The sequence below is a fragment of the Haplochromis burtoni genome, unplaced genomic scaffold (genome assembly GCF_018398535.1).
Source record: "Haplochromis burtoni strain Fernald_Lab_line unplaced genomic scaffold, NCSU_Asbu1 Contig_136, whole genome shotgun sequence".
In the NCBI taxonomy this organism is placed as follows: Eukaryota; Metazoa; Chordata; class Actinopteri; order Cichliformes; family Cichlidae; genus Haplochromis; species Haplochromis burtoni.
In genome coordinates, this window is record NW_024582497.1 from 210130 (window position 1) to 237605 (window position 27476).

At 39.8% G+C, this 27476-nt stretch overlaps 1 protein-coding gene across 2 annotated transcripts in view; it reads left to right on the forward strand.

The window, feature by feature from the left end:
* The window catches only part of LOC102290923 (glucosidase 2 subunit beta), a 168156-nt gene that overhangs the window by 11028 nt on the left and 129652 nt on the right, over positions 1-27476 (forward strand). For both annotated transcript variants that reach the window (XM_042224373.1, XM_005930881.2), the window contains exons 6-8: positions 2754-2883; positions 12291-12360; positions 16933-17011. In XM_042224373.1, coding sequence (XP_042080307.1) covers positions 2754-2883; positions 12291-12360; positions 16933-17011 — 279 coding nt within the window. The remainder of the gene's footprint in view (positions 1-2753; positions 2884-12290; positions 12361-16932; positions 17012-27476) is intronic.

Sequence of the window (27476 nt, forward strand, 5' to 3'; positions counted from 1 at the left end):
TCATCATTATTTGGATTTTGGACTCTTTGTTGATGCAGCACATTTACACTGTTCTGACTTTTTTCAGGGCTGCTATGAATCCTTGTTATTTCCTGCCCTGATTATTCATTTCTAAGGTATCTTGAAGGATACAGCTGTTTAAATCTTGCAGCGCTTATAAAAGATGTCAGGGAAAGAAAAGAGAAAGAAACCACTTGTTTACAGCACAGATTTGTCTGAAGGCCACTTTTTATCACACTCACATGTGCGAGCTCACACATGTCTGATTTGCCAGCTGGTGATCCCTGGGTTTTTACCCTGCACTCTGCTCTATTTTCCTTTCTTTTCCTCCCCCCCCCCTCTCCGTGTTCTTTTCGGTGGCAGCTGATTGGCAGATCGAGGCTGAAGTGTCACCCGGCCCTCCTAGCCCTGCCGCACTTTGCGATCCTCTTTTCTCAGCGTGTCTCTGTTGATATGGCAGGGTTACCTTCGGGGCCTCGTGTTGGAAACCTTACACAATGACTCAAAAATGAACCCTTCCTGTGGTTCAAGAGGAAACTGTTAAAGAAAACACTTGCGATCAAACTTTAACCAAAAAAAAAATCAAATTAGAAGCTGAGCGTGGCGTTGTAGCCTCACGTGCCACAGAACAAGCAGAAATGGGAATGCTGCTGTTAATTGAATACAAATTGGTATTCAATAAAACCCATTTCACGATGTTTGCTGTTTATTGGCCCACTCTTAAAAGTACATGTTAAAGCAGGAAATGAAGTGCAGCGTCAGCCGTTCCTTATCCTCAGAATCACTTTTCTTTACTTTTTTTGTTTTTAATTCTTTGAAGAATTTGCAACAGCGAGAAGCTTTATATTAGTTTCTGGTGTTTTCTACTTCTTTTCTTACACAATGGAAGTACTTTTTGCATGTTATGGGTGTTTTTTCCACAAGTAAATATGTTCTTGTACTCCTCATAATGGAGCCCATAAATCACCGCTGCAAGCTGAAGGTGTCTAAGCAAGCAGCATGGCCTAGAAAGGTAGTCATCCCTAGCTGAACCTCGCAGAATCCATCACTGCATTATGAGAGTCTCTGAGGACAGATTGGAAGGCAGAGTTGACACACACACACACGTGCACACACACATGCACGCGAACAAGGAGCTGCTGCTCTTTCATATTAATTGGTCCATTACAGAGAGTGATGATAGGTTACGCTTGGTTGTCAAAAGCTGTCGTATTTGGTGCGACAGCAACACCTCCTGATGCAAGTGATTTAAATAGTCCATTGTGCAGGCCCGGCTGCTGCGGTACAAGTTTTTGTAAATACACGGTGTTGGTTGGTTCTCTTCCGGAGCTAGACGAGGAAACGGAAAGAGAGAACAGGGAAATTCTCGTGCTTCTGTTTGTCTGTCAGTTTATCTCTCAATAATAGTCTCTGTGCTTTGTTTATCATTAAGAATGTTATTATAATGATGTTAGCATATGTCTGCGTGTAGCCTATGGCCTCCTTAACTGGTGGGCCAATATCAGTGAAACTTTGATTATAGTCACATGAATAGTGATTATTAACATTTATGTGTTTTCAAAAAGATTTATTACAAATCCCAGTTCTTTTGATTTATGCATTCATCACCCCCCTGCAAATGCAATGTTAGGTTAGTGCGTTTGTTTCATGTGCGACTGTCAACATGTATCTCCAAAACTTGTATCAGCGATGGAATTTTGTTCAAGATGCAGCTAAATACGGGATGAAGAACTTTACAAAGTGCCACGAGTCTGCTAGTGTCTATAATCACAGTGTACACAGGAATGAAATGGTTTTGAGTGCTAAACATCAACATCCACACATGCTTGCTTCAACAGTGCTAACATGCTGCTATCAAGCAGGTGGGAGGTTTTCTTATGGACATAAAGCAGCTGCTCTGACATTAACCACTGGTTTGTAAAATCCTATTTCGATGCCTCGATAGAATTTGAGTTCTAACACGTCACAATATAATTAGCTATAGAGAAAAAGGACTATATGTACTAATCTATAAATATGTTAATTTCATTATTAAAGCTTTTAAGATGGTTGACTCAAATGCCCTCAAGTGGCCATTCAATGAACTGCGGTTTTTGGCATTTCTGCGTTGGCTTCGTTTTACTGCTCTGGAGGTTTATAATTGTATTTTCCATGCTACCATTAAAGGACTAAGCAGGAAAAATGGATGGTGTTGGCATTCTCATTAGTTCTGTAGGTATTTGCCTGTTTCCAAAATGTTTAGCGTCGATATCTGGAAACATTGTATAATAAAGTAATGAGCCAACCAAACGACAGAGAAATTAACATTACTTTAAAAAACAGAGACCGGATTTCTTAAAAGTGTGGCAGTACTGTGTAGGTTGTCCCAATCTGTAACAACAGTACAAGCCTAATACGAAATGTTGTAATGTCGCTTTACTTTTCTGGGCTTGTTTCTGTGCGTTGTCTTTCTGCAGCCACTATCCAATACTTAAGACTTATTAAACTGAACAATAGCCAAATTTATGAACATCACATATGAACGTTAATGTTCTTTGGGCTAGTGCAGCTTGCATGAAAGTTATATTTCCAAAGGACGTTGATTAAAAAAACCCCACAGTTAGATTCAAGATTGTAATCAATCAGATTTAAGACCAATGCAAACTGTTGCTGCTATCTTGCATGCTGACTTTAAGGTATAGTTATAAATAGCTATAAATTTGACAAAGTTGGCCATGTTTTTTCTATTTTTTGTTTTCATTTCATCTCATTAGGCCCAGCTCAGAGAGCTCCAGCAGGTGGCAGAAGACCTGCAGGTCAAGTTGGAGGAACACAGGAGGAAAAAACACGAAGCCGACCGACTCAAAGAGCAAACATTAAAGGCACTGGAAGCAGGGAACGGTGGTAAGGGTCGTGCCATTTTTAATCTGAGTCATTTAAATCTATTTGCTCCTTTCACCAAATTGCTTCAGTTTGTGGACAGTAGTTAGGCAATTTTAGCAGCTGCAGAGCAACTTTCATTTCATTTCAGCTCGATCTTGCATTGAGCAAAAGTAAATTGGCCTGAGAACCTCAGCTCACACGGTCAGGATGACAAATGGTAAAAGATAGGGAGGAGCTGGAAGGGTTAAATACAGATGCCTGTGTCGTTGAAATAAGCGGACTGGGAGAGGATTGCTGAGCAACAGCATATTGCATTTCCCCCAGCTCTCTTTTTAGGTTCCACAAGCCTTCGGAGAGAAGTTGCTTATGACTCACTGGAAAATTCCCTTATCACTGCAAGCACAAGCTGGCTCGGCATTTAAATGACGTTCAGACTTGTGTATGTGAACGTATTGAAAGTAGTGAGGCTGGATGGGAAACGGGCTCAGTCGTTTTTAGCTCTGTAGTCCACGTGGATTTAGAATCATTAAGTCTGTGTTGGGAAGGCAGGGCATGGAGACTGTTTGGGTTAAGTTCGCTTAATTTTAGATTTAGTTTTAGATTTCTAGCTTGTTGCAGCACAGATATTAAGACAGTCCTTCATGTTATGCCTCATAACACACAGAAATAGGATTTATTAATGTTTTAAACTTCTGTCTTATTCTTTGCTCATCCATATATCAAACAGCACACACCTAGATATTGTATAGTGCTGGTAATTGATTCTGCCTTGTGTGTTCAAAATAAAAGTTCTGATTGCAATAAAGGTCATTTGACTTTGGAGCTTCTCATAGCGCACATCCATCATGCCTCCCAAGGTGTGCAAGCTGACCTTTGCTAGTCGTCACCCCCCCCCACGTGTTCCCTGCGCCATCATCATTCACTTCCGTTACTGCTCATCTTCAAGTTTTTGCAACCATCAGTTTTCATTTCTGTGGTCGTGTTGGCAGGTGTTGTCTATGTTTTGTCATCCATCTGGGGTCTTATTTTGCAGTTTTAATAAATGTGTGAGTTCATGTGTGTGTATGGCTTCTTCAAAGTTCCAGTCTTTGTCCTGCTTGTGACATTACTTGTTGGTGAATGTTCATTTATCTGCTAACAATAGGAGCTGAAAAATGTATTGATGTGACGGTGTATCTTATTGACTTTTTTTCTCTTTCGCTGTGGTGTGGATTCACTGCTGCCAAATCCTGATATCTTTATTTAAAGATTGCAGGTGCTCTAGATGGATTCCCACAGCAGTTAAACTCCTTGAATCACTGCATTATGACTCATTGAGGTGGTGCTTATTAAATGAATGAGTGTAAGTGAACAGAAGTTAAACAACTCGGGCTAAAGAAGAAGGAACTCATGGAGGACAGTTAGGACAATGCATGCAACCAGCTCTATTTTCTCCTTTTTTAGAGGCATTTTTCAGATGTTGTAGCGTCGTACTGCAGGATTACTGTATCGCAGTATAATTGTTATTATTATGGAATATCATGATAGTATTTGTATAATGAGTTAAGGCCTTTAAACACCGGATATGTAAATTCTGTAAATTCTTAATGCAGACGGTCACACCAACTATGTAATTCACATGACAAATTTGCGACATTTATTCTTTCGAACCAAGCTCGCTTTTTACAAATGATCAGATCTGGATAAACAGATCTGACCAGTCAAAGGACTAGCTCATCATCGCTTGGTGCAGACTTCATTTCTTTCACAGAGGGTTTCTTGAAGACAAATTTTTGCAAAAAATACAACATTTTGGCATGTATATATGTTACACAACAAGTTTGGATCTGAAAAATCCAGAATTTCCTGTCATGTTTTTCCAACAGGCTCCGTGTGTGATGGCCTTCACTTTGTAATTTGCACTACTGATCTATAACTTGATGGCTATGATTTGGCTAAAACATAATTTCAGGAACCACCTGCCTTTAAAAACAACAAAAAAACAAACAAACAAACTCTAGGATGTAATTTAAGGGTCACCAGTTTTACTCCAGTTTCAAATTAAATCATTATTACTCATTGTTTTGTTTTTACAATTGTTACTTTTACAAACACATTTTCATTACATAGGGTTAATCTCAGGTCTACAGGAAAATTGCAAAACATAATGAACTAAATTACCACATTTTCTTTTATGTCACTGTCACTGCAGCATGTTTGTCAATAGTGTCACAGTTGTGAAATAATAATTAAGAAAGCCTCTTCAGTTAGTTACCTTAATTATACATTTGAGTTGCAAGAAACATTCGATAAAACAATTGCCTTAAACGACCTTTTAACGTTGTACTCGTGAGGACACGCATTGAGTTACAAACAAATATAGAAACATCACAACGAGACACACTTTTTTTCCACGAATATCTTGTCTTTCCATTTCTGACCTGTCAGTCGCATGAGTCAAAATAAGAATGAAAAGCCAGAAGAACAACCAGCTGAGCCTGCAAAGTAGAACTTAACAGTCTCTCCCTTTACAGCGCCTGTCGCTCAAACGTGTCTCCAGGGCTTCACGCGCAGTTATTGAGAAGTTTTAAAGGGCCAGGTTATTTGTACCCTCAAAGAAAATTAGTTTCTTGTGGCACATTGTGTGCGATACAGTGAAAGAAATATTGCAGGACTTTTTGCGGGTCTCAGACGTGACAGGACAACATTCTAAGTCGTATTGATTTCGATATGTGTGGTATATAGTTCATGCGTTTATTAGATTCTAAACAAGCACCATGCATTTGCTATTTTCCTTCTTTTAAATTATCAAGTTAGTTTGTTAAGGAACTAAAACTCAGTCAATGAGTCCAACCTTCACATATGTCCCATTTTTATTAGGAATATGCTTGTTCATAGACACAGCTGGGTTACTCAGTGCTCTTCTTTTAGCAAAGCAGTGGGCTTGATTTTCCTTTTTTTTCCCATTTTGCCGAGCATGTTGGGAAATCAGGAGTAAATCCTCACTGAATAGCAAAGACTTTGTTATTCCCAGCTAATGAGAAAGGACGCTGATCGTGTGCGGTTGTTTTCTTTCCGTCTTAATGGCATCCATGATAAGCCTTGGGTTCACGTCGAGGTCTCCTCCCTGTTTAATGATGTTTGCTTGATATTAACTCCATCATATAGAGGCACAGTGTACGACTCGTGCTAGTTTTTCTCTTTTACTGTACATCCAGTAATGCAAAGCTACGCAGACTTGAAGTTCATCCATAGTTTGAGGGGATTTCCTCAAGTTCATTGGTAATCCAATGGTTGACCTGATTTCTCTAGCAGACCGCTTTGCAAACCACTTCCATTCTGCTCGTGTGCAGTTGTGGATGGCCTGTAGCATGAATACAGAGATTGCAGAATGCCAAGGCGGCTAAATAGGCTTATTTTGCTGTCGTTATAGCACACCACACACATTTTCCACATGTAATTCAAAGAGTTCATCAAAGGCTGGTTATATTTAAAAAGTACACTCATACATTTTGGTTGTAAACAGTAAAACTCCAAATGGGGAAAATATTCTGGACCACGCAGTTCAACCCACTTTATAATTATATTGAAACAGAGTCGACTCAGATGTTTGATGTGTGGGCGTACCTGAATACATTAGTTGCTAAATACATCTTAAAAAAAAATACACATAATGTGTTCAACAAGCGTAGCTATTTTTTACAGCGATTTGTACAGCTGCCATGAACATAAGGACGACCCAAACTTTTGTAACACGGATAATTTTAATAATCACTTTATCTAACAGTTATTTCTTCAGTTTATTTAACTTTTTTTTTTTTTTTTTTTTAATTCAACCAATTCAATGTCGTTTTGTTTTTTCAAAATTGCTCTTCCACATTTCGTCAATCTGGAGCAACGAAAGTGATCTTTGTAAGAGGCAAACATCCAAAGCTACTTACAGTTTTGCATCTTATAACTAAAATAGAGTGTTAGGATTGTTTTCAGAGAAGTTAGGATGGTGTAAATGTTGAATTAAAAAAAAAAAAGTTTGCTGCTTTATCCAAAATATTATCGCCTCTACCATATCTGCTTAACATGAACATAGTATACAGTGTTGGGAAGGTTACTTTTAAAATGTATTCCACTACAGATTACAGATTACATGCCCCAAAATGTATTTTGTAACGTATTCCGTTACGTTACTCAATGAGAGTAACGTATTCTGAATACTTTGGATTACTTAATATACAGTGGGGCAAAAAAGTATTTAGTCAGCCACCGATTGTGCAAGTTCCCCCACTTAAAATGATGACAGAGGTCAGTAATTTGCACCAGAGGTACACTTCAACTGTGAGAGACAGAATGTGAAAAAAAAATCCATGAATCCACATGGTAGGATTTGTAAAGAATTTATTCGTAAATCAGGGTGGAAAATAAGTATTTGGTCACCTCAAACAAGGAAAATCTCTGGCTCTCACAGACCTGTAACGTCTTCTGTAAGAAGCTTTTCTGTCCCCCACTCGTTACCTGTATGAATGGCACCTGTTTGAACTCATCATCTGTATAAAAGACACCTGTCCACAGCCTCAAACAGTCAGACTCCAAACTCCGCCATGGCCAAGACCAAAGAGCTTTCGAAGGACACCAGGAAAAGTATTGTAGACCTGCACCAGACTGGGAAGAGTGAATCTACAATAGGCAAGCAGCTTGGTGTGAAAAAATCAACTGTGGGAGCAATCATCAGAAAATGGAAGACATACAAGACCACTGATAATCTCCCTCGATCTGGGGCTCCACGCAAGATCTCATCCCGTGGGGTCAAAATGATCATGAGAACGGTGAGCAAAGATCCCAGAACCACACGGGGGGACCTGGTGAATGACCTGCAGAGAGCTGGGACCAAAGTAACAAAGGTCACCATCAGTAACACACTACAACGGCAGGGAATCAAATCCCGCAGTGCCAGACGTGTTCCGCTGCTGAAGCCAGTGCATGTCCAGGCCCGTCTGAAGTTTGCCAGAGAGCACATGGATGATACAGCAGAGGATTGGGAGAATGTCATGTGGTCAGATGAAACCAAAGTAGAACTTTTTGGTATAAACTCAACTCGTCGTGTTTGGAGGAAGAAGAATACTGAGTTGCATCCCAAGAACACCATACCTACTGTGAAGCATGGGGGTGGAAACATCATGCTATGGGGCTGTTTTTCTGCCAAGGGGACAGGACGACTGATCCGTGTTAAGGACAGAATGAATGGGGCCATGTATCGTGAGATTTTGAGCCAAAACCTCCTTCCATCAGTGAGAACTTTGAAGATGAAACGAGGCTGGGTCTTCCAACATGACAATGATCCAAAACACACCGCCCGGGCAACAAAGGAGTGGCTCCGTAAGAAGCATTTGAAAGTCCTGGAGTGGCCTAGCCAGTCTCCAGACCTCAACCCCATAGAAAATCTGTGGCGGGAGTTGAAAGTCCGTGTTGTTCGGCGACAGCCCCAAAACATCACTGCTCTCGAGAAGATCTGCATGGAGGAATGGGCCAAAATACCAGCTACTGTGTGTGCAAACCTGGTAAAGACCTATAGTAAACGTTTGACCTCTGTTATTGCCAACAAAGGTTATGTTACAAAGTATTGAGTTGTATTTTTGTTATTGACCAAATACTTATTTTCCACCCTGATTTACGAATAAATTCTTTACAAATCCTACCATGTGGATTCATGGATTTTTTTTTCACATTCTGTCTCTCACAGTTGAAGTGTACCTCTGGTGCAAATTACTGACCTCTGTCATCATTTTAAGTGGGGGAACTTGCACAATCGGTGGCTGACTAAATACTTTTTTGCCCCACTGTATGTGTGTGATGCAAGCTTATTGTCTTTATTCCTGAAGGCATCAAATAAAGATGGGATTCAGTATTCTTTATTCGATTTATTTAAAGTGGACTTTGACTTGCAGATAGAGTGCTGTGTAAAAGTCTTGAGCCACCTCTCATTTCTTTGTATTTTAATTTCCTGTTATTTTTATTGAAGTTTCCTCGAGAAACAGTTGTTTTGACTTTACGAAGGTCTTTTAAAGCTTTACAGATTTATGAATCACTGAAGGATTAAAAAAGGCACCTAACTCAAGGGATAAACCAGTGTCGTGTCGACACATAGCAGACAACTCATCAAAGAACCAAATGTAAATTGTATCTTCAGGCACTTTGTTACCAACATCTCGTCAAAAACCTCATTATTTGTTCACATTTCTTTAGTTGAATTTCTGAAAAATGCAGTAAGTTGTAGTAAAAAACAGTAAAAAAAAAAACTAACTAATTTTTTTAACAGCATCATTCCTAAAGAACTGCTAGCCATAAACTTGGCTTATTGTATGAAGTATGAGGAAATGTAGGACTAGTATTTGCTTGTTAGAATTTCACAAACTCTGTTTTTGGTTTAGATACTGTATTTCCATGTGTGTTTGTACATATTTGAATAAACTGATGTACTCTTTTTCTCATTTTCCAAGCAAAATATAAAGAAATTGGGTGTCGCTCAAGAGTTTTGCACAGTACTGTATATGTAAGGAAATCTCTGTATAAAAATTGTTTGAAGGAGAAATAGACTATAAGCCCGTTAGCCATAGTGATTACGCTTCCCTGTCTTTAATGTGCATTCACATGTAAATGCTAATAGTAGGTTAGAATAGGAAGAGATTAACTGAATCCAACAAAATATGTATTATTGGAATATATTAATATAGAGAATGTCTGTATCTTTGTATATGAAGGATGTACTAAGCACTTAGAGTGTCTGCTATCTTGCCTCTGAGGATTCGAGTAGTTCCCCTGAGCTAACCTATATGGACCAGATCCAGTCATAAACACTGGCTGTACTATTATATCCTATTCTCTGGAAACCAGGGTCCATTATGAATTCAAAAGGCTACAGGTTCTTGATATTTATTTCTAATAAAACATGATTTGCACAAAGGAAAATAACAAAAAATCTTGTCTACCTGACTGTAGACTTTATAAAACTTATGTCTTCTTGAAATAATGCAATAACACGTGTTGCAGCAGGCATTGTCTTCTTGTTCTGAACTCTAACAGAGCGCTTCATATCCCCGCTTATACGTCTCCTCTCCAGATAAGGAAACGCTTGATTGTCCTTGTAGAGCAAAACAAACAGTGTCAAACATAAAAGAGTTCAGAAGGTCCCATAAGGCTTGACATTTTCAGTCAAGCAGCAATAGCCCAAACTGAAAACAGAGCTTCACTCTGAAATTCCATTAAATTTGATATATCTTTAAAGTATTTTTGTGGTAATTTAGTCCTAAAGCAGGACTGAGTGATGGTAGCTCTGCTAAGCTCTCCACAGAGAATGTAGACTAGTTTTATTCTTTCATCTTTATTAATTGTACCTTGTAATTTAATAGTTGATTTTTCGAGTTACGAATACCCGAGCTTCCTTGCAGCACAATCATTTATCTCATTTGTAAAACCTGCGTGTCATATCAGTTTCAGGTTGTTAAAAAATTTCCTGGAAAAATCACTCACAGCCATGTGGGAACCTTGAAAAGAGTTCTGGGAATAAGGCAATTAGCTCAGCAACTGTAATCACAACCTTGATGAATTTATGAGCAAACTCTAATGAGTAAGATATTGATTTTGTACACTGCAACGCTCTCATTGTGCTGCAGTGTTTTTTCATTTTTTCATTCTGATGCTCACCGTTAAACGCACCGTTTAGGTTCAAATATTTATTTTCAGGTTTCAATCAGTATTTCCAGTCTTGTCATCCCATCGATAAAGCAAAAACAAAAAAAGATTCTACCTGCAGCGTTTGATCTATTTCCATTTCAAAGTATTTTTTTTTTCATACATATACTGTAATTTCCCTTCTTGGAAATCTTGCCTATGGTATATAAAAGACAGGACAATGTGTGTTTTCTTAGCCTTGGAGTGCAGTGCGAGCCTACAATAACAAAGCTCTGTGTGGATAACATGGTCTGTAGGCTAGGCGTAGATCTGCAGTCTCCCGCTGATATGTTCCATTTCCCTCTGTTCTCTTTGTGCCTCTCTTTTATTTTACGAGTGTGCCGTGATATTGCCCGAGCAACATGGGTGGATGACTGATGGTGTCCATTAGTAAACATAGTCCCCTATATGTGCCGTCGGCCTAAAGAGCCAATGTGTTGAACCTCTTTCCCCAATTTTTCTTTTTTTTTTGTTTGTTCTCTCTCCTCCTCTCTCCTTTTATTTTCCCCATTCCTCTCGACTCTTCCTCTTACCTTTTGCCAACCAACCCCCACCCCACCCACTGCCCTCCAATCCCCTGCATCCACTCTATCTTTTTTCTTCCCCTGCCTTCGTCTCCATCCATCCTCCTTATGGTTGTTTTTCATAGCTATGGCTCTGCAGTAGAGCGAGGGATGAGACCATTTCTCTTGCTCCTTTAGTGCGCTCGCTTTTTTTTTTTTTCTTGCGAGACAGAGCGGCCAGAGGATGGGTTGAGAATGTCAAGCATTAGGTTGGGAATAGAGTGCTGTTCAAACAAAGGAATAAGCCACTAATATGACAGATGCTGTGTGTATTGCAGGAGAATATTAGCAAATCTTGTTTAACTCCCGGGGTTGAATACAGTCAACAAACAGAGGGTGGGGTGACGGGAATCTGGCTTCTCCGTAGACGTTTGCAGCTCCCGGTCATGTTTCGGGTGTCAAGGAGTGGCGTAGGATCTAGCATCTTTTAAAACTTTTAATCCCAGAAACAGCATGCCTTAATAAATATGGATTTATTTTGGCAAAGATGGGTTTGAGAAAAGGGATCATTTTTTAAACCCCCCTGGATCACACACTTAACACAGTTGCTTTACTGTACACTGGGAAGAAATGGTAATTTCAAAATGAGCTTTTCTGTAATTAGTACAGAAAGATAATTGCGGCGGATGTGCAATTAGCATTATGTAAAGTGTTTTTCCCCAGACTTAGGGGCCAATCAGTTTACCCCTCGTACATTCTCTGCTCTGCCGATGACACGGGAGATGCTCAGTGCTGAACATAAGAGAACTTCCTCTCCTTTCCACTCGCAGTGAATGCGGATTCACAGAATGAATCGGTTGGGGTCACATGCTCGCTGGAAAAAGAGGGTTGAGGAAGTTTTTGCGTCTCCTTTTCATCTGCCTGTGTACATGAATGGAGAAGAGGGAAATCACTGTCATACCAGCCGTTACAGCACAAAGCCTCCTGATTGCATTCTGGACTCTGCCATGCTTTTTTCTTTTCCTACAGGGAAACCAAATGTTCTTGCACAGCGTGACTGACTCATTGCCTGATTGCCCCCCCCCCCCATATTTTTTAAATCCAGCTCCATCCTTTTCTTCATTCCTGCCTCTCAGTTTGCATTCAGATGGAAGTGGTTGCTATTTAAACAATCACTTAATTCTACAGTAACACGTGATTTTTTTATTTTATTTTATTTTTTAGGTCTCATCAGACATCAGAACAGCTCCGTTACCAGCATTTTCCATTTATTGGACACCAATAAAGATGGCAGGTAAATAACTTGTATTCAGACTCTTTTGAGTCCTGTTTTTGTTTTCATGCTCTGGCCAGTGCTGCCCATTCTAGTGAGTCCAGAAACCTGCCCATATGGAAAAGAAATAGTAAAAACTTATATGTGATTGCTCATGAAAGTGGCCACTTTCTCATTACTTTCATACATTGTTTTAGTAAGTATCCAAAACATACACGTTTCATTATATAATTTTTCAAGGGATCTTATATCTGTTTTTACTCTTGTATGCTTTTCATACAAGTTTCACACAAGACAGATACAAACTTTATAAGATTTATATATATCTTTTCCATATGGGTGCACTCATATGCGTATGAAGTGTCAGCCTTATAATGCTAACCCCACCCCCAAGGTAGAACCATATTCTATTAATACTTTGTTGATTACGCAGGCAAAGTTTTGCATAATAAAGATCCACTGATTCAGGTTTTGAAGGCTACCAGTGATGTTTTTATACTGAAATAGTTTTTCCTTGTTGGGTTCTGCTCTTGCCAGGGTGAATGGGCTTTTTGTCGCATTATTTCATTGCTAAGAAATCTAATACTACAAAAATATATATATATATATTATGTCGTCATCCAGCACTCTGCAGAAGTCTTCAGCCACCCCTTATTTCTTTATATATTGCTTCCAAGGAGCCAGACTTTAATGTAATTTGTTTAAAGTGACCTTGTGCAATATTTCTTCAGGCTTTCTGAAGAGCTATTAAACAGAAACTTGATATATTGGAATGGTGTGTGGTGTCTCCCTGCGACCTCCCCTGTACACTTAATGATGGGTTTTCACACCTCACGATTTATCAGTAAAGTCGTGGTTTGACTACCATTGCAATACTTTCTGGGTTTTTCCAAAAGAAGCTGCGGAGGCAGCGACTACAGTCACTAACTTCTAATGCAAACCCAGTTATCTTGTTCTATAAACAGGCCTGAAATATAACAGAAACCACTCAGTTCTGAAAAATATTTCAAGGCTTATTCATAAAGACTTTAGAAATAGGACAAATTCAGCAAAGACCTGATACAGGATGTGAGTGATGTATCTGGCCCTTCAACTGATCCAAAAGGCCATTCTTAAGGATGGGAAACAGGGTATGCCAGTTTACACAAGAACGGGACTGAAGATCCATTGTAACAGGTCTAACGGAGTGATGATTCCAATTTGGTTCAAATGGTTGTCAATAGGTGTTGGGGATCTTGTATGTATGAATGTATGAAATTATGACCATGGAAAAGCATGGTTAGAGTTCGATACACCTTGTAAGACAATCTGGAAAGCATCTGATTCGCTATGGCTGCCAACACACTGCCAAAGCAGTAATACCATACCTGGATAGAAACACTATCAGTCATGGATTGGCCTCCCCCAGAACCCGGACCACTGCATTCTTGGAGCGGTGTGGGATCATCTAGAAGCCAAGATCCAAAGAAGAGCTTTGAATGTCCTTCAAGAAGTCTGGGGAAATAGTAATTTCTTGTAATTACAGAAAGGACATGAAAGCTGCATAAGAGAGCTAAAGTTAAGTGCTGAATTTAAATCGTTTGTTACATTTTATCTTTTTTTCCTGACAAATGATCGCCTGTCTTTGAACATTATTCTCTCCAAATTGATTGGTGACAAAAGCCAGTCATTAATTTACCGGCCACTAGCAGTCAAATGAAACTGTACCACAAAACACGAAATAACAACCACAAAAAAAAAAAAAAATACTGTTGAAGAAGTTCCTTTAAATTCCGGCAGACTGAATCGGAGAGTTTTAGGAAATATTATCATGTCAGATACCCTCAAGAGAAATTCTGCTAATGCAGCAGAGTGAAACCAAAACAACATGAAATATGATAAAGAAGATCCATAACACTGGATTAAAACTATAGGTTGTCACTCGCATTTATTCTGTCTTGCATTACTCGTGCTATAAAATAAATGGGTGTTCACATCAGTATGAATATGGATTACACTCATTAGTTCCACCTTAACTTGTGGAGCAGTGAAGTCTCATCAGTCTGAGTCGAATGCACGCATCTCATTCCCTGGAACTCCTACACCTATTTATTCTCCAGCAAGCCTCAAAAAGTATTTCTTCTCCTTATTTGCATTGTTCAATCTTCAAGTCTCAGCAGGCTCACTTGTTGCTCCGCTTTCCAATCTCCCGGCCTTCCTTGCAGCTACACAGACGAACTAAGTTGCTGTCAGGATCGGCGTCTGACGGCGGCCAGCTTTAACGGGAATGGCATCCGTTTTGCTGCCAGGGAAGATATGTAAATTTTTCTAGTGGCTTGCAGAAAAACGGAGTCCATGATATCCAATGAGCCTGTCCCCCTTCATGCTTTTTCTCCACAGCCATCCACACCCTCACATCCTCACTTTCCCCACAACATGCTTGAAGTTAAAAAAAAATCGATACTTCTTAAGCTAACTGGGCATATTCTTCCGGAAAGCAAGCTGGCCCAAGCATAGTAAACTGAAAGTGCTATAAAACATATGGCCGCATCGAGGACGAACTGCTTGTGCAGCGATTTTCTGGCAGAGCGCTATATGCCCACTTATGCATTCCTGCGATAGGATGCAAACCATTATTCAAGCCCTCCTACCCACCCCCTCCCAGCCACAGTCCCTTCCCTCCCCGGCTCTGCCTCCATCCATCCACTCCATCCAAAGCACCGCCTCGCGCTTAAACAAACACATTACTAAGCTGAAATATCTGCAAGTGTCGCTCATTTCTATCCAGCCATTGTCTCAGCCTGTCAGCATGTGGATTCGGTGAGCTGGCTATCTTGATGCAGGACGTGTCCTGATGCCCATTTGAATAAAGCAGGTGAAGGCTTTGCGCTTGTGTGCTACATCACCAGTCCTCCCCTCCCCATGTGGCTCTGCGGCTCACATGCCCGAGTGTCAAGCTTGATTTAGTCGCCGTTATGATAAATGCAAATTTGCTGGTATACCTGACGCTTGCACGTTGCCGGGGACTTTGATCGAGATTAGCATGCACACTACAGGCTCTTTATCGTGCACAAAGCAGGGGGAAAAAAAAGCTCTTGGCTTTGTCCCAAATGACACTTAGCGAAATGTTATCCCATTCTTAATCCACTTGATTGGAATTGCTAATTATCTTTAATGCAGATTCACAGATAATTGTTCTCTCATTTATACTGTGAGCTAATCTCATTTTTGTGTCACCAGTAATTGCTTCATGCAACCTGTTTTTTTTTTTTTCTTCCTTTTTTTCCTTTAAAGTTTAGAATCTGCTCTGATGTGCATGAAGGAACATGTCAGTGGTAGAGATGTCGCTGATTATCACCACAGTTTGTACTTAATGCTAATATTAATTCTGTATAAATATTGTTACTGCGAGTTACGCAGCAGGCTAACGTCGTGGAATATCTTTGCATGCAGTGTTTCCGATGTTTCGGTCACACCTCAAGTTTATATATCTGCAGTCTCACAGATTCATATTGTGTTATAGGGGGGTAAATTATTCCCCCACACTTTGTTCATTAAGGTAGATTCTTGCCTTCCTCACGATTATTTCAACCCAAACCTTCCTGAGCACCACACACAAGTGCAACCCACTGTGCCAGCTGGCAAGCAGTTGGCAGCCCAGTGCAGGATTAACTGGTACCAGTATGCTGGCCTATAAATAGAGTCTACCAACTGCTTCAGGAAATGAACCATGATGGAGCCTCCCAAAGGCCCATGAACAGGTTGTGCTTTTTATCCCCTCCCCTCTGTCAGGATTCATCAGTGCATGTGTATGAGTTACCAATATTTTTACTGTCTTTCTCAGGGAAACCTAGCAAAGCACCTGCTCTCGAGATCAGGTCTGCATCTGCCCTCAGTGATTGGGGGCAAAGCCGGTTTTCCTCACACCAAATTCTATTTATTTCTTTATTTTTTAGAGGCGTCATTGTGTGCAGCTCGACAATGCAGAGAGATCATTGCTTTTCTCCAGCACTTACCCCTAGCATTGATCCTCTGTAGTGGAACAAGCTATTTGCTTTGTATGTTTGCCTGCACGTCCGCTTTTGATGGACTCCTAGGATTGATCCTGGCCATGCAGTCATTATCTCCATTCAGTTTAGTGCTGGTTTACGTAAAACCTGAGGAAGGAAGACACCAGCGGTGAAGAATGGCCATAGAAAAAAGATCTAAATGCTGTAGGATAATAGGTGGCATGAGAGATTTTGACTGCACTGTGTGCTGCTTTATGTTTTGTGCAGTTTAAACTGCGATAGGGTAAAAGGAAAGAGAAGTGCTCAGCTCAGAGCAGAACATCCTTGATCGCAAAATGTATTGTTGGTTCAATGCAGTCGGTTTGTGTTACTGACTGGTTGTGCATCTGATCAAAAAGTTTAGTATTTGTTTCTTTTGTGCAAACTTTGAATCCCTGCCACAGGAAATGAGACTGAAATGTGACTCAGTGGGCCTCAGGTGCTTGTGAATGCTGTGCTGATGACATGTTATGTGGATCATGATGAAATCAACTTATTATATTGGGCAAAAAAACCAATATTGGGATAAATACTAAAATGCTTCCTGATTTTGTACCCTCTGCAGTTTGACAGTGGATGAAATCAAGGCTAAAGTGGTGCTTGTCCACGATGAGCAGCGTGTTCTCTCTGAGGGTGAAGCACTGGTAAGTTCATCTTTATTCATAGTTTATGCTACAACTCTGCAGGTAATATTTTTTAATGATTATTTGATGCTGGATGGGGAAACAGCCCAGTGCTACACCTGTGTAACTAAAAGTTTCTTGGTCGTCCACATCGTGTGCGGCTCTCCAAAGTTCCCTTCAACTGCCATTTCCTAATGACAGCTGGAAGCTTTTTGATATCTTTTTATAGCCTAGCCCAATCCTGGAAGCCTCAATTAGCTTTGCAGTTTCTTAGAGAAGCCCGTGGTTGTTGAGTGCTAACACAAGAGTTGAAGAGTGTGGAGGATTTATCAGCTCTGAATTGTCACCAGCTGATGATTCCCTTAATTAAGGCCAAATAAGTTAATGAGGGTCTGAGGCTTTTTATGTGAAAATGTTACCTTGGAATCTTTTGCCTAGTCTCACACCAAAGTATGCCACATTTATTGTTGGCAATAAAATTTTGTATTTTCAAAAATAAACTAGCTGGGGTTTTTTTTTGCTTTGTAGGGGAAGTCTTTTCACCCGTTCTTTCTTTGTTGGAAAATAAAGCTTTTCTAACATGTATGACGTTTTAAAAGAAGTATTCTTTAACCTAAATACCAACTAAAACATTTTGTTGTCTAATCTGATTAAACAGTGAGTGAAAATAATAATAATAATAATAATGATAATAATATACAGGAAATTAACCCAAGTCTCATCAGAGCAGCTTTTATGACTTGTGCCACTGCCATCCATCCATCCAACCTCCTAATGCAGTCTTTGTTGGCTTTTCTGTGTGCACCGGGGTTGTCACAACACTGGAATTTCACACTCAATAGTGGCACCCAGGAGTATAATTTTTCATAGAAGTTAAGACATTAAAAAGAATCTTTTTTTGTATTCAGCTACAGTCCTGTTTATGTGTCTGGTGACTTCTCACTGTACTTCTTCTGCTGATCAAACAGCCTTTTCTCAGCTTCAGTCAGGGACTTTAAGAGAAGTGTAACAATTTTCAAACACAAATAACTTTGTAATGCTGTGAAATTCACTTTATTGATTCTGCAGATGGGAGGAATTGATTACATTTGCTGCTTAGCTCCCAGTAGCAGTAGCAGTAGTAGTACCTACTACCTTAATAACAACAGATGACTTAATGTGCCAAGGTGTGCGGTGGCCAGGTTAATGTTTGTGATAATGTTTTAATACTTTAGTCTTGTTGAAACAGGAAATTCCTCATAAAGATGAGGGTGTCAGTTTGTTTCAAGCAGTGTTCAGCTGCTAGTGAGGGGAGGGGCTGTGTGCTGTCTGTATGCAGGGTGCTGAGGTTGTGTGTCAGCTAGAGGCAAACACGGCACTGTTCAATATTGTTGCAAATGAGTATCCATTTGCAACAATATGTTGCAAATGGATACTTTTTTGTAACAATTAGTATCTGAGAGTGCAGGTAGACAGTCACATCTACGTAAGCCCCACCCTCTCATTTTATGATAAAACTAATGAGTACTTCACCGCAATGCAGGTGGGTTGAAACTTCTGCACCTACTGGAGTTGTTTTTTATTCTTTGATATATTTATTATTGATTTATTGATTGATTTATTTTAATTTGGGGGGAAAAGTAACAGTGTGTTAAAAGTAATGTTTGAGGAAATGCTAACTGATCTAATCTAATTGATTTCTGTTATTATGATTGGTTTTAACATGCTTTATGCTACTTTCATTCATTTTTCAAGAAGTTATTTTAAAAAAAGTGGAAGTTATTGCATTTTAATTAGTAAACTTAAGTGGCACAAAAACACTTTACTCCTCAACATTACTGAAAACCATCATGAAAACACAGACAAACCCATAGCTTCCACACCGTGTCTACACCATCAACAACAGGACATTCTGCATATTTGCATCCAGATTGAATTACCGCTCGTCAATTTTGCTGCCAGAAGAGATTACCCTTTTAGTGCGCGTCAGACTACAGGACTTTATAGCAGATTTGCCTTTGATTCCTTTCCTTATCCCGACATTCAAATGTGAGTCCGGACCCCGTCAGTGCTGATGTTCGACCCATTATCTGGTACTTTGTAGGGTTTATAGAAGCATTCTTAAAGCCTACAAAAGTGCTTCTGGACTCATCGGGGCTGTCTTGATGTTTGATGTTTAATCGTTACAATCTTTATTGTTACACATATAATTGCTTCAGCATGTACACAGCAGACAGTGAAAATAACAGTGGCAAAGTGAAACAACAAGGTAGTCTTCATGTGCTTTGGGAAGACAGAGATGGAGCAAGCTGAACAACTTAGTAGAGACTCTCAAAGACTTTCAAGTTATTTCTAGAGCAGCTGACTGTAATGTGAAGCAACATAAGCGTTTTAGTCTTTGATGCTAATGTTGTGTTTGGATACTATTGCTAATTACTACCAATCTGAGCCAGTTGTCTTTGATGATTCATCAATGGATATGTGAATGTATATAATTTTGGGGTTGTGTATTTCTCTACGTCATTAAATCCATTACATATGAATAAATACATATATGAGGAAATATTATTCCATATCTCTAAACAGTATTGCTGGAGCGCCTTGAGGCAACTGTTGTTGTGATTTGGTGCTTGTGGCAGGACTTGACTTAAGCGGTCAAAGAAGAGCATGAGACTGATGCTGTCCAGTGTAGCAAGTGATTTATTCACCATTTTGTGACCCAAACAATATTTACAAAGAAACCAATAAAAAACTCAACTCTAAATTAACTCAGTTCAGCTAAATAAAACTGAAGTTAAATCAACGGAAATTAAGGTCAAACTGCACACAGCTACACTGACCTGAACCTTTCTTCTCAAACACCTGAGTTCTGCTTAAATAGTCCACTTAACCAAACAATTTCTCCTCTGGACTATTCCATTCAGTAGGTAAGATGAACATGATTATATTCAAACCTCTACTGCTACTCTTTACTAGCAACATAAACTCTATGGTGTAATCAATACATATTACATCATTAAATCTATTTATCCATAAACACTCTAAAATCAACTTTATTAAATTACAAGAATTCTTCCCCTTCTGCACTTGGTCTCATCCTGTGACCTCAGATGAACCCAGAAGCTATAAAGCAGGAAGTAAAACTACATTTCTTCCTTTTGTTTCTAGAAGACAGGTAGGTAAGGTTCTAAATAATACAAATTAACAGTTGAAATAAATAACATGTTAACTTAAACTTGTAGGAATTGATTTAAACCAAGATGTTATATTATATAATCTGTAAAAGTGCAAAACATAAACAAACCCGGGATAGTAGATGTTTGCCTATTGCAGATTGCATATGAAATATGGTTAAATCAAAACAAGAATGTTACCTAAGAATATGGACAAATGGTGTTGTCACCCACTTTGTCACAGTGCTACATAAATAAAACTGAATTGAACAAAATTGAATTGAATTTCCGCATCCGCCAGGGTCCACTCAAGTCTGAATGACAGAAATTTTATCCTAAGATGATGAGTGCAAGCGTCCATGGGGATGTCCGCGTGCCTGCTTGTTTTTTGTGCACTTACAACTTTGCGGGCGCTCCAGGCTAGTGGACTAGTATAGGAAAGCGGGAATTACTTCTCAGCCAACATGTCTCCAGCTGTCCATTTCCATGTCTGCCACAGAGTATAATCTAGGCTTTCTCCCCCCCTCCATGCTCCTTGAAAGAGTCTGAAGTTATGCCACAGACCTCTACTCTCTTTCTGCAGTTCAAATCTCACCTCCAGTTCTCACTGACAAATACACAACCTTGCTTAACCTGCTCTCACCGATCTCTTTATCATCCAGACTCTTGAAGCAGCCTGCTTTTTCTCATTGCACAGTGTTGCTAAAGTTCCAGCAAAACACATGTAGATACACACTCCGTGTTATTTGGGATTTGACAGAAAGAAAATCTGTGAATCTGTAAAGTTTCTTGTTATATGTATGACTCAGTTTTAAAAATGAGTTATTATTACTGACGTCATGCTGCAGACTGCCACAAAAACAAAATGATTATGATTGTGAAATTTGCAATCGCACTCTCTCCGTTAGTTGGTTTAAAGATGGGAACCGTGTCCATGATCACTTGCAGCCTTTGGTTGCTGTCTTCAAAGCAACTGTCAGGGTGTCGGGATGCCAGTAAAATGGCAATAAGATCAAATCAGTCTGCTATCAGTTTGTGATTGACTGGTTTCAAGTTGGTAATTATATGGAAACTGTTATACAGCAATTAACTGTAATAAATTGCAAATCTGTTGCTGTCTAAATACACAAAAGTCCATAATCATCATACTTCATAGTTACATTGACAGTCCAGCCAGAACTTCACAAATTAATAACAGAAATTCTGAAATTCCACCAGGAAGAGTGACATAGTTTCTGCAGGATAGCAAAGGCACTTATATAATACAATCAGCATGAAATCAGAATACAACCAGAATACAACCAGTTGGCAACTAGTTGCATCAAGTCCTCCATTGCAAATGTTGCAAACTGCACTGCAGTTATTTACAAATCTTCACCATTCTGTCGACGCAGCCAGCTGTTAAAATCAGTCTGAGTCAGACTGCAGCTACCTGCAATCAGTTGCCATTTGTGAAAGAATTCAATGGAGTCACAAGGCAATATAATTTTTTCTCTTTTGGTTGCAAGAAAGTAGTTGTGCTATTTTGTAAATGTGAATAAACTACAACAATATATTCGAATTATATCAATTAATAACATTTTGAAAAAGGTATAAGTAGTTTTCCAAAACACCTGGAGTAAGTACTGCATTTACTTGGGAGTACTTTCATCTGTGGATCAGTGCACAGCTGGTGCACTGGTGAGTATTTATAGCATCTGGACCGTAGGTAGGAATGTCAGACCTGTCAACCTGCCTACTGCATAAGAACACCATCGAACATATCCCTTTTATGTCTAAATAGTAGTTTAATAGTTTTATCTTAGTATACTATATAGCGCTATCTCAAAATCAAATATTGATTTAATCTGCTGTTGCATTGTCTGCAAGTTTGCTATCTGGTTTCGATCAGCTGTGCGCTTGCCTGACTGGTTCGATGTTTTCCCCCCACTTATACAACAGGGTTCCTTCCACAGTCATTTGAATTCCGAACAGGAAGCGCACAGTGATTTTCCCTCAAGCTGCTGTGTGCGAGAACGCGGCTGTCTGCTTCACTCTAAACTTGTTGAGCCTCCCTCTTACCAGGCAGTACATACTAAAAATCTCTGGCTGTAAACAAAAATGGCCAACGCTTAAATTTTCCTCTGCCTTTTCCCTCCTGTAAATCATATGCACAATAATAAACAAACATGCAAATTACAATAAAAATAAAATCAAAGCACGTCTGCTGGGTTCTCCCACTGCAGGGCATGAGGAGTTGAGCCTTTGGGTAGGTTCTCACTAGGCCGAAAATGTGTTTACAGATATTTTCACAAATTAGTTTGTCTGTATTTAGTTGGAGTTGGACTGTCCTCCACTCCATAAGGGGTAACGATGTGTATTTTTTGCTTTGGCTTGCTAATTTTAGTCTACCGTATTCGTTTGTTGTGTCGGCACGCAACGGAAAACAAACCCGTGCAGCTCCAGCGCTTTAACTAACATGAAGGACTCAAAAAAAATCTGTGCTCATTTGTTGTTGTTGGGTTTTTTCTCACGTTTTTCTCCCCTGCTTGCTAACGGGGAGACATTCCTAATGAATTCAGCTGCATCTGAAGAGGATGAATCAGTTTGAATATGCATGAATATGAAAATGTGTACTTAACTGCAACCACAACAAACCGTGATCAAGCTGGGCAAATTAAGTAGGGTGCCACTGACAGTGGTTACCGGGCAATTTACACTAGAACTGACAAGCGGCCCCACGTTAGCACCTTAATCAAGGTCCAGGGGCAGCAACAGGTGTGCCTTTAAAAGTTAATTGCGTGTATTGGCGCGGGTTTAAGTAAAAGGTTTTGTTTTTAAACCCATTTTCTGGCAACTTTAACGTTGCCGTTATTTCACTATACAGCTTGTGCGTACTCTAAATGTGTTTCCTCACGACACAGAAAGAAAGTAATAACACCAAAGTACCTGTTTTCCTCCCTCTATATGAACAAAGACAAAAGAAAACTTTCCTCCTTGTCGGTTCTCGGCTGTAACGTCTGAAGACCTTGATAAGTTTTCTCCTGTCGGGGCGGTATAGGTTTTTGGCACGCTTATTCAATTTGTGTCATTTTCACATCTTTTTATTTCCCCGCTTCTCCCCTTTCTCTTAAGAAGCTTTGGTCTCCACAGAAAATTCAACTTCCACTTCAGCGGCCCAGATAATTCAAGAACAGAGAGGATTTTCAGGAGAACAATTTGATGATCAAAGGAGGCGCTGAGCTCGGGAGGGAGAAGGGATATTTTGAAGTGGCTCTCTGTCGCTATTCTGTCATTATGTTATAGCCGTCCACTCCTGTAAAAAAAAAAAAAAAAAGAGCTGATAATGTAGGTCCACTCGTGTTTGAAAGGTAATCATGCTGATGAAGGAGAATGTTTTTCGTTGTTAAATTTAAAAAAAAGCAGCTGAGATTTATGTTGTGCTGTTGCTATTCTCTGAACGTCAGATGCAGCCGTCGTCTGAACAGAAATGATTTCAATACTCAAACGAAACATTTGCACTAAATCAGACGGAACTGTTATTTCTTTGGGTATTACCTGTAGGACAATACATTTTCAGGAGCACCAGTGTGTAACCAAGCTTGGACTCCAGCAATGTGCTTGTGAACTAGAGCTAGAGGAAATTGCCTTCTCTCAAGCTATAGACATTTGTGCCGAGGTGAATTTCACTTATCCATCTACTACCCACTCGCTTCTCTTAAAGCCCCGTACTCAGTCTACCAGAAATGGAAAGAGATGGAGAAAATAACATGTTTTTCCTTTTCTTTTGAACATGAGGACAAAACCCCCCGGATTTAACGGAAGGGGGGGGGGGGGGGGGGGGGGGGGGGGGGGGGGGGAGTCAGTTGCTGTTTGGTGGTGATAAGAGAGAAAAGTTGAGGAAATTTCACATTTTTGTGTGTAGCTGGGAAAGGTCGGGGGTTTCCCCATAACGGCCTGCCTAGTGTGTATGGAAATCCTGCTTGTTTCACAGTTTTATAATATTGACCATGCCCTAGGGTTCCCTAGTAGACGAGCTGACATTGCCTTGGTGGTAACGAGGCAGAAATTATGACGCTGTGGTGTAGTTGGGAGGTAGCGGTGCGTAGACAACCGGGGGGGGGGACAACATTTAAGATGTCAGAGTTCTTTGGGTTACCTTCACTAAGTTTTGCAAGTAAGATTTTTATCTCTGTGGTTGTTTCATCATTTTAAAAATAATCATTAAATGTCAAGATTTCATTTTTAACATTTCAACATTTTCATTGAAGTCTAAACTTACCTTAATTAAGTTTTATCTATCTATCTATCTATTGATAGTACTGTCAGCGTTAATGTCATTAAAATGATGTTAATGTAATTACCGCATTAATGGCGCTAACGCGTTAAGGAGCTAACCGCGCTAACACATTGACGTATGTATATATATATATATATATGTGTATATGTATATGTATATGTGTATGTATATGTATGTATATATATCAGTTGTGAATCCAAGATGGCGACACGTAAACTCTCGCTGTAGCGTCTCCCTCTGGACTGAAATAGGGCTTTGGACAAAGCGGGCTGGTCTAAATACTGACTCTGGGTAGGCAAATCTGTGTCTACCGTATCCGCCTCCATCTGGACTCTGGATCGGCGGGCCGGAGCCTGCCGGTGCCTACTGCGTCTACTAGACTTGGAGCTAGCAGGTCGGGGCCAGATTCGGAGCTAATCAGGCCTGGAGCCTGCTGCATTCCCCGGACTTGGAGCTGGCAGGCCGGAGCCGGCAACATTGTCCATATTATTGAAGCTAACGAAGCCGGAGTCTGCTACACCGCCCGGACTCTGAGCTAACAGGAAGGAGCCTGCTATACTGCCTGGACGCAGAGTAAACAGGCTGGAAACTGCTATACTGTCCGGACACGCAGCTAACAGGCTGGGCTGAAGTCTGCTACGACGTACCTCCATCTGATCCTCGGATTGCTTAGTCCACCTCTGCTCGGACTCGGAGCAAACAGGTTGGAGCCTTTTGTATTCACCCCCAATTTGGACTCTGGGCTATCATTATGAAGACGAGGACACTTATCGAAGCTTTATTGTGTGTATTTGTGGTTTGGGACTTGGGACATTGCGGTGCTCCTTGGGTGAGAACTGCAAAATATGAGCTGAGTATGGGTGAAACTTATTTTAGTGGCACTAGGTCAACTGTAGCAGTGCACCTGGAGTCACCAACGATTCATCTGGCTCTGGTTGCTAGCTTAAATCGATATGAAGTATTACCCAAATTACAAGGTTCCCTTGTTCTGTATAATCTCTCACTTTCACTTAAGAAAAAGCAGTATTTGTCGTTAACATCTGCAAAGTACGAAAATGCTTTTAAATGTAATATGAAACGAAGGTTAATGATGATTGTTTTACTTTTACTTATATCCGGAGATGTGCAACCAAATCCTGGACCTGAATTCAAAAGTGTCCAGACCCCTGCCGATTTTAAATCTCAGCCAGGGTTAAAATGTGTTCATCTAAATGTACGCAGCTTATTACACAAGATGGACTTGGTCAGAATTTGGGCGAAATCGACAAACGCGGATATTGTGATTATCTCCGAAACTTGGTTGTCCAAATCTATTACAGATGGTGACATCAACATAATGGGATACAATCTTTATCGCACAGATAGGCCTAGGAAAGGTGGAGGCGTAGCAATCTATGTTAAATCAAGATATGAAGTATCCATTGTTTTATCTGTATCTATTCCTAAACAAATGGAATTCTTGGCTTTGGATATTAAAATAGTAAAGTCTCTTTCTATAACAGTAGTTGGGTGCTATAGGCCACCGTCTGCTGTAAAGGAAACTTTATTATCTCTAAAGCATCTTTTGTCCAAATTAAAATATAACGAACTTCTAATGGCCGGAGACTTGAACTGGGACTGGCTGAATATAGCTTCTGATGAATTTAAAACCTTCTGTGACTCTGTTAATCTTAGCCAGTTGGTCAACCTACCTACAAGGCCAAATATAAAGAGTCCTGACAAATCTACTTTGATTGATCTAATTCTAACAAATGTCCCTCATAAGTTTCTGTCTCTAGGCGTGTTTTGTAATGATTTAAGTGATCATTGTGTAGTTGCTACCTGTAGGAACACTAAAATCCCTAAATGTAAACCGCGTATCATCTGTAAAAGAAATTTTAAAATATTTAATGAGCAAGCGTTTCATTATGACTTGTCTATGGTAAATTGGGAAAACTTGAGTCTGATACCAGACATCCATCTGGCTTGGGCTTATTTTAAAGAAACTTTTATGGAGATTTTAAATAAGCATGCACCTGCCAGAAAATTTAGGGTCAAGGGACGGGAGAACCCTTGGTTCTCATCGGAATTATCAGAGTCCATCCATCAGCGTAACGTGGCATGGGCAAAAGCTAGGAAAAACGATTCCCTGACTGACTGGTTAGACTTCAGGAAACTAAGAAATAAATGCACGACACTTATCAAGAAGGCTAAGTCAGAATATTATTTATCTGTTACTACAGAAAACCTCAATAACCCCCAGAAATTTTGGAAAGTAATTAAGTCCTTATCTATAAATAAAATATCACAGGTCCTTCCAAAATTCATTTTAAAAGATTCTGTCCCAGTTTATGACAGAACTGAGATCTTAAACAGCTTTAACAAGCACTTTGTAGCTACTGGTTTGTTATTTAACTCTGTTGGAGCAGCCCCCATGAATCCCTGTACAGTACCCCAAACATATATTGGGGAGCTTTTCGACTTTTCTCCTTTTACTGTCCAGGAAGTGCATAAAGCTCTTAAAGCCTTAGATCACAGGAAACCCCCAGGGCCAGACTTAATAGAGCCCTATTTTCTGAAAATAGCAGCTGATTACATTGCACAACCTCTTACGATCCTTTTTAATCTTTCAATTCAAAATAAAGAAATTCCACTTGTTTGGAAGTCTGCTTTTGTTACGCCAATATTAAAAGGAGGCGACCCGGCCATTTTGAATAATTACAGGCCAATATCAAACTTGTGTGTTTTGGCAAAAGTCCTTGAGTCTCTTGTCAGTGAGCAATTAAAAGAGTTCTTGTACTCAAATGAAGTTCTTTCAAAACTACAATCTGGGTTCAGAAAACAGCATAGTACTGTCACGGCTGCTACAAAAGTGATAAATGACATACTTGTTGCTCTTGATAAAAAACAGCACTGTGCTTCTCTCTTTATTGACCTGTCAAAAGCCTTCGACACGGTGGATCACGCCATTTTAAAGCACAGGCTTCTTTCTTTGGGGCTGTCTAGACATGTTGTCTCCTGGTTTACTAATTATCTGAGTGACAGGACTCAATGCATTAAATGTGAAAATCTGCCC